This window comes from Grammomys surdaster, unplaced genomic scaffold, assembly GCF_004785775.1.
Source record: "Grammomys surdaster isolate TR1022 unplaced genomic scaffold, NIH_TR_1.0 279, whole genome shotgun sequence".
Taxonomy (NCBI): Eukaryota; Metazoa; Chordata; class Mammalia; order Rodentia; family Muridae; genus Grammomys; species Grammomys surdaster.
This window is the reverse complement of record NW_021604720.1, coordinates 1,442,300-1,459,737: the sequence shown is the minus strand read 5'-3', so window position 1 is coordinate 1,459,737 and position 17,438 is coordinate 1,442,300. Positions and strand designations below refer to the sequence as shown.

At 35.4% G+C, this 17,438-nt stretch overlaps 1 protein-coding gene across 1 annotated transcript in view; it reads right to left on the bottom strand.

Annotated features, from left to right (window-relative positions):
- The window catches only part of Nrxn3 (neurexin 3), a 1,478,337-nt gene that overhangs the window by 40,004 nt on the left and 1,420,895 nt on the right, over positions 1–17,438 (bottom strand). Inside the window, exon 18 of the mRNA XM_028777283.1 lies at positions 9,363–9,441. Within this exon, the coding sequence (XP_028633116.1) occupies positions 9,363–9,441 (79 nt within the window). The remainder of the gene's footprint in view (positions 1–9,362; positions 9,442–17,438) is intronic.

The window sequence follows — 17,438 nt, the reverse complement described above, 5'->3', positions numbered from 1 at the left end:
GGAGGGAGGGAAGGAGGGAGGGAGAGAGAGAGAAAGAGAGAGAGAGAGAGAGAGAGAGAGAGAGAGAGAGAGAGAGAGAGAGAGAGAGGCAGATGTTCACATGTCTCTGCCAGTCTAAGGTAGTTGGTATATCTAGGTTGGGTATTGGGTTACACTTCTGATTGTATGGGCATCTTGTTATTGAGCATTACCAAACTTATAAAGCCTTTGATCAACATTTAAAAAAAATGTTGGGATTTGCTAGAGATTGTTGTTACACAACTTTATGAATATACTGAATGTCACTGAATTGCACAACTTAAAATGATTAATGTTGTGTACATTTTACTTCAATGAAATTAAGTTCTATAGATGTGTAACTAAGATATATGTAAAATAAAGATAAGAAAACTCCAAAGAAAGAAAAAGAAAGACAATAAAAAATTAAAACTCAGCACTTCTCAAAAAATCTTACTATAATTTACTATTATCAATTTTCTGGAAGTTACTACTCTCTGTCTTGTTTGTATGATATAAAAAATGGCATAGTATGTCAATGAGCAATATTGCCCAATTCTGAGTTTAATGCTGGTTGTTGTTATTAGCTATTGTGGAGATATGCTACACAACATAAACCTAGAAACACTATATTTGGGCTCTGAGGGAGGGTATGTATGCACATGTGCATTGCTATTTACTTGTTCTGTGTGTATTATTTGTATGTGGGAAAATGCCATGATGTATGAGTATCGTATCAGGGGAGTTGGTTATGCCCTTACCATGTAGGATTAGGAATTGAACTAACGTGCTCAGTCTTGGTGGCAAGAACCTATAACTACTGAGTCATTTTGGTGTACTCAATTTTAAAACATTTACACCAAACTGTTGTACTTGGCTTGTAATCAATACTTGTTCTACCTCCCTCTGTTTCTCTTCCTCTATCCTTTCTTTGTCTCGTTCCTCTCTAGTTTTGTCTTTCCCTACCTTTATCTTCCTCCTCTGCTTCAATTTTGTCTTTTGTTTGCAGTTTCAGTTTAGCTTCTCAGAGCCCATTCATCTTGCCTTCTCTTTTTCATCTTAACTTCAGAAAAACAATCAGTTTCTGTAGCCTATCAGCAACATCTCATGATAAAGCAATGTTGTCATTAACATTTTCTTCTTCAGACCCAAACCAGTCTTTGCACTGTATGACAATTTTTTTCCTAACCTAACAGCTACCCATTTTATACTGACGTCACATTCTTTCTCTCGATCCTTTAGAGAAAAGAAATTATGTTGCTCACATAATGCCATTTTCATACTGTGCACATCAAATGCTGATATCTTTCCAAGTAATGCATCAAAGTGCCTGGAAAACCACAGAGTATAGCCCATCTACTGTACAGTTAACAGAGCGCTTGCTTCTACATCTGCTGAAGAAATTTAGACTGTCTTCAGAAATGGAACTATTATACATGCCATGTTTTTAAAAAGGATAAAATAAAGGATCCAGGTTCAAGTAAAAACCATTGGCTTTTTAATGCTTCCATGAATTAAAAAAATAAAATGAGATAGAAATGTCTATCTTCACTTAGAAAGATCAAAAGATAATCTTACCTTGTATACAATATACAAAGATGGAACCAGTAAGTGAAAAGGGCTTTGGGTCCTTCATCAGTAGACATCTTGCTGAACATATTTATAATTTATAATAAAGCACATGAATATAAACTTGCTTAAAGAAAAATGTAGATTTTTACCAGTGCCTCAGCAAGTTGGGGGAAGGCTTTGTGCAGCAGAAGTGAAGATGCTTCATTCTCTTGCTCTGTCTTTGAAGAAAATGTTCTAACTAGAAGGCTGATGATCTATGAAAAGACTCTTTGGAAATTAGCACTTCCTTCAAGTCCCTTAAACAGTAAGCCAATTTAATCATGTCAAAGTAGTCAACAAGGGTTCCTTATTTTTTTTGAGCATTTATAGATGTTTCTTACTGTGAGTTTCCCCTGGAAAGTCCAGGAAAACTGTAATTTAGGAATTCCAGGTGCAAACCATTGTTACCAGCCATACAACTCAAATGGAAATTTGTATTGCTTCTTTGTGAAGTTCCCTAGGTGGGTAAGGTTAGCAGTAGAGATAGCAGGAGAGTGAGAAGTAAAGACAGAAGACATCAAACCACATATTACAAACAGAGAACAGAATCACAGAACGACACCATGACAGTAGACGCTTAGACAAGATGGCCAGACAAAAGACACATGCTTGACTGCTATGCCAAGGAAAGAAGATACCAGAACAAAATCATACAGAGATGCTGGCAGCACAGCTCTTAGGGCTGCAGGGGCCCAATAAAAATAAACATAAAAGTGAGTACCCATGCCATTATAACTGCAATGGAAAGTTATCCCCACAACTCAGTCTGGGAACTTGCTGGGTTAGCTGGGATGTAACATTTGGATGAAACACAAGATGGTGTCATAGCAGCTCATGCGCTGGTGATGAAAGCCATGGTTAGTTGAGTACTACAAAACTGTCACTGGCATGCCACACAATGATCTTAGGCTTGTCCATAAATAAAAGATAAAACACATATCCTGTATCTGCAATAAAATTCTTTTTATGCCATCTGAAGTTTGTGGGGAGGGGTATGATTTTATTTATAAGTTCTACATGTCTTTTTACTTTTCAATCCCTGGCTTCTTTGTGTATTTTTTAAATAAATGACAGCATCATTGATGGGAGAGTGAAGGCAAGTGGTCAGTGCAGTTATAGGGAAAAATTAAAAACGGGAAAGGAATAAAATCAAAAGGGAAATATGAATAGAAAGGGAGAGGGGAGCCTGGCATTTCATTCTTTAGTACACAACTTTCTTGGATTTTGTTGAGATTTGTTTTGCTTTGAGAAAAACACTGAAGGGGTGTACTGAAGGGGGTGGAGAGTCGACATAAGGATGGCAAGAAAAGATTTTGTTGCCGTTTTGAATTTTATATCTAAATATTTCTCAGAATTTAAAAATGATGATTAGAGTTACTCATAAAAGTATAGCGATGAGTTAAAAAAATAGCCATAATGGTCAAAATGCTAAATATGAATTAAAATAAAATAAATTGAACCACCAAAAATTCATGCGGCACAAGATGAGGTGAAACGACAGAAAAAATGGTTTGGGAAATATACGAGATACATATCTATTTACGAATATATACACGTGTATGTGCATATATGGATAGATATATCTGTATAATTTTTTTCCACCCTTCCAAAAGATAACTGAATTATGGAATTACCATTATAATTAAGATGAAGAAAACAAAACCTAAATAAAAATTAACATGCCTGGTTTATCAAGTTAAAACAGTATCATGCATGTCTATGTTGGCTGATGCTGCTCAGAGAGATGGTGTGAATTTCTGTGTAACCACATGACCGATGGCAGGGGCTGTTAATATTAGCTTACATTAGTCTAATATCATTTAGACTAAGTCTACATATGTATGAAGTGTCAAGCACTTTTGTATAAACACACTGCATTTATATATATATGCACATACACAGTGCATGTACTTAGGGTTTAAAAGAAGAAAATAATACACGACAAAAACTGAATGAAATGAAACCCACAAAGCTTTTCCTTTAAAACTCAACCCCTCTTTATTTATGTATACATCTAAAAGAGGGTTTGCTTAATCATTCCAGCAAGCTCTTTCCTTAGCTTCCACTTGCTTTGGCATTTGAAATCAGGAAGTTCTTGATTTGGGCATGAATTTCCCTCTTTAGGATGGACCTTGACCTTTAAATACCCTGGTTTTAGTTAATCTTACATTAATATACTTCAGATTAAAGTTTTCCATTGGGCAGTGTTAACTTTTTATTTCAGTCACAATTAATGATAAGCTCTGTGTCTCTAAGCTAGGTACACATGCATGCTCCTTGGAGTGAATTTAATCAGAGCTGGAAGGGGGTACTCAATTAATTGTGTCAGAGAAACTCTCACAAAAATATGGATAATATCTTCAGCTTTTTTACACATTGCCCACATTGTTTATTGGCTTTCATTCTTAGTTTCCTCTTAGTCTCCTTGTTTCCACATTTGCCTTTCCTAGTAGACTGTGAACTCCTGGTGGTATCTGGTGTCAGCTTTATTCTTTTAGTATTTATTCTAGTTTCTACACTGAGAAGCTCACAAAAATGAGATACAAATAAGTAATTTGTCAAATTTTGAACAGAAGAGCGTATGCTTAGTGATTTCATGCTTCCTTGGGGTTCTTCAATATACCCTAAATTCTTGAGTAATGGAGTTAAATACACAAATATGTTTATTTTATAATTTTTGTGATTAAGTGTACTTATATGAAGGAAACCACAATAGCAGTCAATACACCGATCACATATTTAATATGTTTTATCCAAGGGATATTGCTTATCAAAATTCATTAATCAATTCCTGTATCTTTATTATGAAAAATGTGTTCTTCAAATCTCAAAGCATTCTACTAGGGTTAAAAGTTTTAAAGTGGCTTCAAAATTAACCTGTGTTGGAGTAGATGTGGGTTATAAAAAGTGATATCTTAGTGTATTAATGAATATGGACAGTGAGAGCATTCAATACGGAATACCATTGTCCTCTGAAAATTGTCCTTCATTTATAGATTGTCAAGGATGCCAACTTAAAACTTAGTAGGATTGAACCTGGCCATACATATATGATGCTCTTTGCATACATTGAGATTTTGTTATAACTCAGATATATATAATTGGCTAATATTGATAGCCAAATTGAGTAGCTGGGTAATTACTATTCTACTTCAAAAATGGTCAGTAGATTAGTGAAATTTAATTATGATTTTTTAAAACAATCATGTCTCTGTTCATAAAGGTCATCCTAAAGGTAAATTAATAAATATTTAAAAATTCACCCCTTTAATAAAAATGTATGGTACTCATGTTTCAAACTTGTATAAAATAATGATAAAATATATCTGTATAAACAAAAAGATTATAGCTAAAACACTTGAGGCTCAATGCTTTTGTTATCTATAGGGTCTTGACTCCATTGTTCTTCATGCTTTATTTAGGAAATTATAGTCTTGACCTTCCAGCTGTATGCTTTACTATGTTCCAGCAAATAAAACCTCTAACAATTTGTAGGGCTTGGAACAAGTCAGTGTCAGATTTTATTATTATAATTTTTCCATGGGGAGTATCTCAACCTGGATATCTTTAAGACCATGTTTCTAGCCAGAAAGCATAATTCCAATAAGCGACTGGTATTAGAAAGGAATTTTTGACAGACTGATTGATTGATGGGTGGATGTTTCCTCTCAATTTCCTGCCCTAGTGAAACTGCTAACTGGGAGTTGATCACAGTACATTTAACAAATGCAAAAGTGGAAAAAAAGCTAGTTAATTGACAACCAGAAAACATATATCTCTTTATGGCTGAAGAATCAATATTGTAGTTGAGTTATCCTGTGCTCACTTCTCTTGGACCAGCAGGTATTTCTGTTTATTTTACATCTGCCTATCAACCTGGTCACTAATACTTTTAGAATGGTAATCTTAAAGATATATAAAATCTAGGATATTGGTTATATATAATGGTAAAAAAGGGTAACTTACAAATACCTTTATTTGATATCATGTATCTTCACAAAAGTGAAGAGGGACAGACAAGAAATGGAAAGCCAATTTCATGAATTCTCTGAATTTCAGAATCCATGCCTACATTTCTATTACAAATATGAATTTATTAAAGGTCTTAATTTTTTTGACTCGCATAATACACAAAAGACTCCAATCTCCTTGTGATTTGAACCCATGCACTTTTCCTCAATACAACTGTAGTTCTGAAGGACAAGGTTTGTGTGGCAAGAAAAGTCAGAAATATTAAATAAATACTGACCTTTGCCAACCCTACATCAGCATTTACAATGTAGGAGTTAAAAGAAAAAAAAAACCCAGTCTCACGTTTAGACAGACAGCAGTTACTCAAAAGTTTTGTGGAACTTTTCATTTACACCACTCTAACATGATTTGCATTTTTTAAAAACTCGGCTGTGAGTGCTTAGAAGATAATCAGAATAATGCAATCATAAAATGGCCTGTAAAATGACGAAATTCTCAAGTCAGAGCGCTAGGGGAGGAGATTGACAGGAGACATAGAAATAAATCCTTTGAAATGTAGATTTCTGCTACACTAATGTTTATTTTCTCAAAGTCATGAAATAAAAAAAATCAACATGGTTTGTTTCAAACCATATGCAGAGGTACAGTTATAACTGGGAAAATTATTCTCCAGTTTTAATTCAAGATTATTAAATATGTTGAATGCGAACCTAATTTATTTAATAAACCTAAATGGGGTTTTCATTTTAGATCTTCTTTTCTTGTGGATTAGGTTATTTTGTACTCACTTATCTACATATATGGTGGGTTTAGATTGTGGAAACAATAGTTTACATGTCACATCAAATGGAAAACATAAAAATCCCTTTCAAGTTAGAAAAAACCACTTTATTTAAAAACTGGTGCATATATGAAATCTAGTTGGTGAATTTTAAATTAAACTACACAAATGCATGAAATGTGAGAATCTCGAATGGATCTAAAGTAATCAGAGAATAAACATTACCGATAGGTTCCACTGTAATAAAGGAGGTAGGACATAATATCTCTGAAAAAGGATGGATAAGGATGAGAGAACATGCACTGGCTCTCTATCCCAATGTAGTATAGTCCTATCAAGCATCAGGCCTGAGGAAGAATATAATTTTTAAAACTGCAGTAGTGGATTAGTATGTTTCAAACTCAGTGTCTCCATAGAATTGTAGGTGACATGATATGAATACCAGCATTATTGACTGCTGGACAGGCAGTGGATGAGTTCTCTTTGGCAGTTCAAATCCAGCCCTTGAAACTGGTATTGTTTATGATTTTAATTGCATTGGTTTTGGAAAAACCTGGAAAAATGGAGAAGTCTATGGAGGTCATTGCCAGGTGACACATAAGGAACTCCATCAGTGTCAGCCACATCTCCATGATGACCCTCTTTGTCCACTGGTTCATAATAACACCTATTTTCATCTTATACCAAATATGCCTCAAATGTATTTCTCTGTATGTCCAAACCACAAACACCAGTACTTTAAGTAGAAAATAAAATTAGAAAGAAGAAATATTTGCTCTTCAAACATGGGGGGTTATGTTATTCTAGACAGAGAAGTTCAATATTAGTCTTACCAAGCATTTCAAATTAGCTCTTATAGAGGCAGGACTCTATGTTCACTTTATTGATGAGTTCTTTGCTCTGTTCTCTAGAAGATCACCATAATTTAAAAACTGCCTATAATAATCACTTCCCTATACTATTCAAAAATGCTGTCATTGAAATTATATCTTCTGGATTTGAATCAAGTAAAACATGTGATAAGTAAAAAGAAAGTAAACTTAGCTTAGGTTCATCCCAGATGGGTTGTTCAAATTCAACATTAAAAGGCAGTAACTGCTCTTAGTCTGGAATCTGTGGGCCTCATGGTTTCTGAGATGTGAACAGTCCTTTATTTTATGGAAGGAGCTATGTGGATGATTTTTGAGCGGGCATAATTAGGAGAAAGATGGCAAAGTAAGTCAAAAGGGTTATGATTTTATTTTCAATGCATTATGATGGAGTAATTTGATAAACATTGCTCTTTTTGCAGTTATCATTACTAAGAAATGGAGAAAAGCAGAGCGAGGATAAAGAATCAGTGCTAATTAAAGTCTAGAGATCCTAGAGTAGTCATCAGGAAGCACTGTCACTGGATGTAGTCTGTACTTATATTAACTTCGTAGTGTCTAGAACACCTGTAAAAGACATGGATGGTTTCAAACAAATTTGTGGAATTGCATTAGATTGGAGAATTGGTTTGTGTAGTAAGGATCACTGCTATGACAACCACTTATGAGAAACACTAGGAAGCATGGGACCAGAGCATAGTGATGCATCCTGTCATGCCCAAGTGTTCAGAAAGATATGGTAAACAAATGAAATAAGCACACTCACATTTTAAACAAAAATTTATGCCCAAGTATATTCTTAAATCATTTGAAGATATCTGATGATCAAGGTCACATTAACCTTCCTTCAATAGAGCTATGCTTCCTAAGGAACAAATCACTTTCTAGTGTGGTGAGGTCAAATTAGTGTCAAGACACTAATGTCAGAAGCCCATAGAACTTCCTGAATCCAAAGCCACTTGCAAGAATCTAAGCAGTCAGCATTTATCAAAATCTAATCTGTTCTAAATCAGTTTGGGGTAAGATGAAGTTTTAAATTATTGATTTTTTAATGACGCATAATTTTCTCCATAATTACAAAGAAAAACATACAATGGCTTGCCTTTTTAAAAAATAAAAAATTGAAAAATATATAAAGTAACCCAAAGTATCAAGTGGAAATTTTATCTATTTCTTTCAGCCTTTGTAGAAAAAGACGAGGTTTTTTACTTTTTTAAAACATACACAGAAATTCGATGATATCTGTTCTCTATTATATACATAGAAATGTTTAACTTAGAGTAAAATCTAAAAACAGACAACTTGGGAAAGTTGAAAGGAGAGGATTGGGATGGTAGTTACCTACTGGACTTTATATCATATGTAACTCACTATAAAGAAATACCAGAAAATATCAAAATGTATCTGGGTTCAAATGGGGAGCACACTGTGATTTCCAATGCCAAAGTCAGCTTAACTTCAGCAGTTGATACATTTTGAAGCATCACAGCAGTTGACATGGCATGGTTTGCTACTAATTTTGTTTTCCTCATACTATATTGCTTCACAAGTTTGCTAGACATATAATGAACAAAATTAGTATAATTGTAGTGCTGTGTTAACTGCTGTTGAAATCCCATGGAAAATAATTTAGGTTACTTATTAATGCCATTTGTGATCAGAACAAGTCTTGAGACTCATGTGATAACTACCAATCTTTTTGCCTCCATGATAGGTTTATGACTTAAAAACAAAAAAAAACTCATTTAAATGAAGGCTTTGCCTGCTCTTTGCCCTTGTCAATCTCATAGTTGCCATTAGCAACAAAACATTTGCAGCGTGATTCCAGTATACAATCTGGGCACCCCACTGTGTAAAGTTGGAGTGCATTTTGTGTATTTTTTCATTAAGTATCAGAGACATAAATTTCACTATGTTTTAATTGTTCTCTCCATGGGATTTGATGCTTTTGTTGATTAAATTAATATTTATATATGTATGCAAATACATATATAGATACAGGAGATACACATACATTAACATACTATAATATATATATAAAGCACATGTATAATCACATATATGTATGTATTAGGTTTTTTTTTTTTGCAAATAAAAAAAGAAGCAAGCAAAACAAGACTGACCTGACCTACCTGTACTTGGTTCACATTCGACAAAGTCTTCATCATCACTTGAACATTCAGCAGATGAAACAAGATCATCTGATGTTGGCTATTGATGTTAACAAAATGGGAGGAGCAGAGAGAAAAGAGAAAACAAAGGAAGATAAGGACACTGATACACAAGTACATCAAATCTTTTTGACTGCCCCCTCCCATCATTACAGATATTTCTCTTCTCTGGTAAAGATTGTCCTGTAAAGCTGAAGCCATCAAAGTAGGCGCAGAGACTCAAGCCTTTTCCACTTCAGAAAAATACACTGTGCTGTCCACTCTGATTTCTGGACGAGGAATCAAAAGGAATGAGGTTGCAAAGAACAAGCATAGGAAGGACCCGGCCCGCACTACAGGCACTATGCTTTCAGAGGGATTCAGTGCATATGGCACATGGTCTCATGTGCACTGTTGGGGGGCTGTGAATCTATAGGCAGTATAATTAATGAACGCTGTGGAATGCTATTCATTCAGTACAGCATAATAGCTTCTCTTGCTTGCAGCGATTCCTTCTCATAATTGCTGCAATTAGCTGAATTAGTAATGTGGACCAGCAGAGTGATACCACACAACAGCTCCTGGACATGGGTAAGACTCTTGCAGAGGCGAGAAGAACAAATTCTCGGCACAACACTAGTTCAACTTAAATCTGTTTAGTTTTTAATCCTGCAGAAACTTCCTAGCACTGTGGAATTTGTTAGAGGAAAAACATAGACTCCTAGGCATTAGATGTAAAATGAGCCTTGGCATAGTAGGTAAGAAAAAGTTATATGCATAACACAAATGCATAACACTAGTATGCAACAAATACTAGTGAAAGAATAATAAAGGCATAAGTGACTTTTATCCAGTAAACCCCAAACACATTTTTGTTATATATAGAAATACCCAGTAGATTGCAATTTTTAAAACAAATATTCATTCCTTTTCTTCATGTCAGTAACAGTAACCAAGTTGGTGCTTTATTATTCCCAACCTATTGAAGCCTGGATCTATGTTTAAGAAGAAAGGGTGTTAAATAGATGCCTTCTTTGTCTATTGAACAAGTATTATAGTCAATTGCTATGATTGATATGGTTCTTATTAGAATCTACCCAAATCATCCATTGACAGTGAGGTGTTATACTTAAAAAGACTAGAAGTCAGAGAGGTTAGCTGACTTGCTGAGGGGCATACAACTATTAAGAAACCAAGTGACAGTTTACAAGATACATTATCACTATGCTTGTGGAACATAATAGCTCTTTCTATAACCTGTCTAATAGGTATTATAGGTTAGGGCTGAAGAGATGACTCACTTTTCAAAGGCTAGCATACAACCAAAAATAGATATTATAGGTTTAATGATGATCCACAATACCTCAGGATAGGACTTTATATTGGGCCTTAATGAGATAGGTCAGTTTTAATGAAGTCATTAGGGTAAGCTTAAATGCAATAGGATTAGTGTCTCTTTATAAAGAGGAAATTGAGGCACAGACATAGAGAGGGAGAGGTGTATATTGAAATTCAGAATAGAGAAGGGCATTTTCAAGTCAGGGAAACAAGGCCACAAGAGAAGGTGACTTTGCTAACAACTGTTGCTAACATGCCATGATTTACTGGCCTTTATGTACTCTTATCATCTGCAACTGAATGCCAAGAATAACACTTTGTTCCTTAAGTTTATTTGATTGTGGTATTTTACCATAGCAACAGAAAAACAATGAATACAATGACCATTGACCATTCTACTTTTCAGTGGCTAAGCATAATGCATTTATAACCTGTCTGCATGTGTGAAATTCCAATATTGTTTGTGATATCCCCCCAAAAAACTAAAAATTAAATTAAATTAAATTAAATTAAATTAAATTAAATGTTCACTACCACACAACCTAAACCGTTTTGATCATTGGAGACTTCCCATTTTCTACATATTATATATGATTATATCAAGCTATCTTCATTCATTTATTCACTTATGCATTCATTCATGGTGAGTTCATTTGCTACCTTAGCTATTTATCACACATCTATGAATGAGGCACTGTAACAGTGATGAAGGATTAAGTGAGAAGTGAAGCAGCTGGTCTGCTCTGGGAAGTCAGTCTCCGATGAGACAGCCATGTCAACAGGAAAATTCAACATGGTAAACTGAATGCTGTGACAAGAGTTAACCTGAGTCGCCAAGGGAACAAGTAGCAGGAGACTAGGTAAATCTCCTAGACAGGAGGGAAGTAGAAAAGAAGCCCTTAGGGGCAGACAGGAATGAAGGCTGCAGAAGGATTACAGGCTGGAGAAGGAGAAGGGCATTTCAGGTGAAAATAAACATTATTGGTTAAGGGTCAGAAGTATGAAATAGCTCTGTTTGTTTACACATCTGTAGGTAGTAGGAGAAGAAAAGAGGTTTGGAATGACAAAATGACAGCAGCTTGAATGACAGTTTCTACCTTACAAACCTCAGCTAACTAGCATGGATTTAATATGTTGCCCCACCAGTCACCTCTCCTTCTTCCCCTCCCTGCATCCCATCAGGGTCACCCATCACAGTCCTTTAGAAGATGACACACATGATTTTGGAACATGGTCCCTTGCCAGCCAAAGCACTGCTGGTCTACATTAAATACCTTAGGCCCTTTCCTATGGAGAATAAAATATCCTTTAGCCCTTATGTATTAACCGTGTTTTATATCAAAATAATAATTCCTATTACTCTATTTTAAAACATATTTCATATGTCTAATCCACATGTTGGAATTGTTCACTTCTGTACTAGGTCTCATAAAACTAAAGATATGTATTATAATAACTTTCAAAAAATATGTCTATGCCGAATACCTTTTTTATTCCTTTCCTGGTAGAAATTTTTTTTATTGCACTTATATTTTTTTCTACTGGTGCTTATTAAAGTTACCTTAGAATAAAATTGGGGTTGAAGAAAGCTCAAAACTCTGCCTAGGTAAATTTATAGATGTGTTTACCTTCCAATTCTCCCGGTTCCACAAACCTGACTTCTCATTTTCCTTCTGTGAGTTATTGTTTCTGTAATCACCTAATTATTTATTCTGCAGAGCCCTTCTACATCTTAGCATGGGGACATATTTCCACCATTGTCACCATTGTCCATTGTCATCTTCTATGTATTATACTGAGAAGTGTTTAATGTCATAATCAGGTACAATCCATAGCACAGTCACCATGCCCTTTCTCCTGACTGCCCAACTGTCTTTTGTGACTTCAAATTCTAACCTTTAGCCCTTTATCTTAGACCTGCAGTAGGCTAATTGTTTAGGGCTCAGCCATTTTTCTTGCAGTTTCTTGGAAATCTGATTATTTGACCAAGATTAAGTGTAGGATAAAATAAGTCCTGCCACAGGACAGCTTTATGAAATTATAAATAACACACTCATGAATGATGATCTCCATTCTTCTAGTGAAAAGGGAAAAGAGAAAAGCCTATAAATATCCCAAAGCTCCACAGAAAACATCCATATATCTCAGCAGCTGCTCCATTCTAAACAGAACTAAATCCTTTCAAATGCTCCTGGTTTAAGCATTTTCCCTTTATATTTCTATTCCAAGAGTAAGAGTTGGAGATTGAAGTGTCTCATGGCTGGTAGCAGAGGAGGCCTACGTACAATTCATTCTGTATTTAAGTATTGAACACCAGAGTTACATTTTAGTTACCAACAACCGAGTGACTATAGGCTAACCTATGACCTCAAGTGAGATCATAAAAGTTTGAACACTTTTTAAGTTCAGAGAGAAATATTTATTCACTAAATTTTCCCTATCACCTACTCTAATTTTTGATGAACATCAACATACACACATCCCTAGATGGTTATTTTTTGGACATAAAATAATAGATATTTAAAATCATGAAGCTTGAGACATTAAGAATTGTTAGTTTTATTACTTTTCTTCTAGCCCCATCATTTCAGTGAATTCAAGCCTCAATAAAGAAACAAGGTCAGAGTGCAGCAAGATGGATGAATGTACCACTTAGTCTCTCATTGTATTTGGGTTGAGCATGCTCTGTGTTGTCATCCTCAATAGAGGAGGCTGACATTGTATGACAAAATGAAGCATAAATAATTTTAGCTTGCTGTACTCAGATATGGAGCAAGGGAGCATAGCATGAGGTAAGCATAAATGATGGAGCCAAAACGATAATATTACAGTCTGGCAAAGAGGTTATCGTCAGTGACCATTGCTTCTTTTGTGTATGTGCCCAACTGTCTGGATTGCAGCAAAGTATTGTGAATTTTCACTCTCTGCCATGCTTGAGGTTTTTCAACACATCACTTCCTTCCTCTCTTCTCTCTGCCAACCAATAGTAATAAATTGCAAAGTAAGACATGTTTAGAATGTGTATTTTGGTTCACATTCATGGGGAATAGAAAAACTTTAAGGGAAACATTCCTGACTTAAAGACACTACATTTACTCTAAACTAGACTCTTCACTCAGAAATCCTAGCTCAAAACACATGTGATCTGGTAGGTATTTTTGTTTATGTTTGCTTTACTTACTTAATCTTTCATCTCTACTACAAATATGTATTAATTGCTCATGATATGATATGGCAATACTGTGCTTGACATCTGCCAGGCTCAATCTTTGTCCTTATGGGGTTTACAAACTTTTGAACATGAGATAGGAAAAATAAACTCCATGGGTGGTTTACAACCCTATGAGTGCCTTGTTAAAACTTTCCAATTAACATAGAATACCTACTGTAATAAATATTTATTCCTTGTTACTAAAAACAGTAGACTATACAGGGATTCAAGAAAATTCTGCTTCCCTCAGAAATCTGCCCACCTTCAATTTTCTTCTTTTCTATAATGTACTCAGTAAATAGTAATAAGGAATGGCATGACTCTTGCTAACGAATTAGCCATTGTAAAAATCTTATTGCAGATTCCAGATTTAATTAATGGCAGAAAAGCCAAGCTGAGATGAGCTATATACTGTGCTAAAGATTGGGATCTTCTGTATTATGATTGAGGTCTTTAGAGATGGTACAAAGCATGACTTGGTGTTTTGTTTTCTTTTACTCTCCACTTTCAAGATTTCTCTTCTGTCTGTTCAAAAAGGAAGGGTAGATCAAGAGAATGGGTGAGGGAAGAAGAAGAAAAGTGTGGGTGCAAAGAAGATTAATCTATCTGTTGTCTGAGGCAGCCTGACAGGGAAGAGGAGTATTGAGCCACAGAAGATTAACCAAACTTCAATGTACCCTCCCAAAAGCAGGAGGAATGTAATGCTCCGTGGTGTTGCACTGATAAGCAAATCCCTCTAAATCCTTTCAATTTATTTCTTGGCATGGAGAAATTACATATTATTTATGAAACAGAAAAAAACAATTAAAATAAAATGATTCCTACCCATTCTACACCATCACCAAGAATCTAGATGGGGTACTAGTGATTATGAACATAAAGTTCCATATTTGACAATGAATTCCTCCACCCTTGAGAATTGCTATTCAGAAAAATTTGGCTGTATGTTCATTGTTAACTTTCTGTTTTCCTTACAGCTTTTTGAATATTTAGCACCTAACCATTATAAGAGATGCCAAAATGTAGCTGATTCTCCAAATACTTTATATGCTTTTATTTCCTTCCTTTCTTCTTTTTTCTTAAAAATAGAATTTCCATTGCAAGTGGGTTTTATGCCAATAATTACTAAAATCACGACTCTGTTCATAGTGGAGCATTACCAAGGACACAGGTATTATTGTGACTGGAAGTATGGATATAGGTACCAGTTAGTGAATGTTTTAATTCCATGTGCAAAGCTCCTATCATGGATGGCATTAATGTTTTTTGGGGAAAATATTGATAGTATGCTTGGGTCCATGAACTTTTGTCACTACAATTCAGCAGAAAAGAAGGGATCTCTGAAAATATAAGGAGTATAGAATTATACTTCCTTGTGGGGTGCTCTTTCTCTTCACCCTCTGACTTGGGCCTGACATCGAAATCCAAAGAGATATCTTCTTCTTATTTGGTGAAATAATGGCTCAGAGGAATTCAAAGGATGAACATAGTGGAGCCATATGGTGTAATGAGCAAAATAAGGCTAGTTCTGGCTAGAGGGACAGTGTGGCTCCTTCTCAGAATAAGGTGGCTTCAAAGGACCATAAACTTTAGTATTGACCATAGATTTTAGTCTTATGATGTACTGAGATATGTGAAATGAGCAAGAAAAAAGGGACAGAGTAAAAGTAAAATGATTAGGAATTAAAAATAGCCAAATATTTAGCTCATGTATGTCAGACCATTCCTACTGGATCACGTGATGCTCATGAACATTTATCAGATCAGATTGTTCAGAAAGGAAAAGAGAATAGAGACATTAGAAAAAAATGGGCATGGCTGAGGTTCACACCCAGCAAAGGAGAAACTAACAGAACTGTGGATACAAGAAGAAATCATACAAATGCACAAAGGAAAGTATACTAATATAGCCTAGAAATTAATGTGTGACACAGAAACATTATCCATACCAAGCAACTGCAATGAATTGAATATGTAATCTAAATTGAAATTGAAAGGTGAGCCTTTCTTTCTCATGTATAAGAATGTTTCTACTTAGTCATTGCAAAGAAGGTAAAAGAAAAAATATGCTTACTAAATAAACAAATGAAAACAACAACAAAAAAGCCTTTGAGTCAGAACTCTGGGCAGAATATGAAGGTCAACCAAAACACATGACAGGAAGCTAGAGAGATAAGAACTGATAAGAAGGTCATCTTTGCCCTGAGAATAAATCTCCAGAATTACTTTAAATTCACTGTGTCTAGAAGATAGTTCAAAGCTCCCACAAAGAAAGACTAAAGAGCCAAGCCCATTAATGCTATTGACCGATTGAATTGTAAGTTAGGGAATGTCTTCAAGTACTGTTGAATAACAAATCCCTGAACCCAGATAGGCTTACTTACTCTCCAGAAATTGCTTCCTGATTCCTAGTCTATAGTGTAACATTGACAAGCTCTTCATGAACAGGAATTCAAAACAATTCACAACGCCAGCACAAACAAGCTGAGGAGATGGCTCCATGAGTACCCAAGTTTGTTGCCCACATAAGAAAGCCAGTATGGTGGGGCCTCATGCAACCCCACTCTAGGGTTTCAAAAGAGGGTCTCTGAGACTTGCAGATCAGCTAGTTTACCCAAACAGGTGAGTTTTAGGTTCAATGAGAAAAGATGTCTCTCAAGAACATAAGGCAGAAAGAAACTGAGGAAGACAAACAATACTGATTTCTGGCTTTTGCTTGTTTCTGCATATATGTTGCATGTATTTGCACACATATGTACATATGCATGCATAAAGGCATGAACATGTATACATGTGTGTGCATACACACACTCACACCTAATTCCATGAGCACCATTTCCATGGAGAGTAGGAAACTATTCATGTCTCTTTTCTGATTGAAAACAAGGCTGAAAGTTTTCCCCATTATAGCACATAAACAGCAGTATTCAGCTTCTGTCAAAGTAGTTGTTGGAAATACAGTAAGTATAGTGGCAGAAAGAGGAGCTCTGTGCTCACAATGTTCCTGAACTTTGATATTCTTTTTGCCTTGACATTCTTCACTATGTGGGTTTTGTAAGTAGAATTCAATGCGACAAGGGAGCACATGTGGAAGCAAAAGCAATACATTCAAGTGCAACATGTATACTCATCCATGTCCCTTGCCATCCCCTGTACAGGCAATCTTCCAAACATTTCATGAACACCTAATTCTGTTGAGATCGTAAGCATGACCCCAGCTCTCCTGATTACTTTTCTATCACTGTCAACAGACACCACGACCAAGATAACTTATAAAAGAAAGCATTTAATTTGGGGTTCACAATTTCAGAGGGTAATAGAGTCTGTAATCATCATCGAAGGGAATATGATGTCAGGAAGGCAGGCATGAATCTGAAGCAGTATCTAAGAGCTTAGATGTTAAGATAACAACTGACAAGTCTTACAGGGAGAGAGGGGGAAGGAAGGAAGGAGGGAAGAAGGAGAGAGAGAGAGAGAGAGAGAGAGAGAGAGAGAGAGAGAGAGAGAGA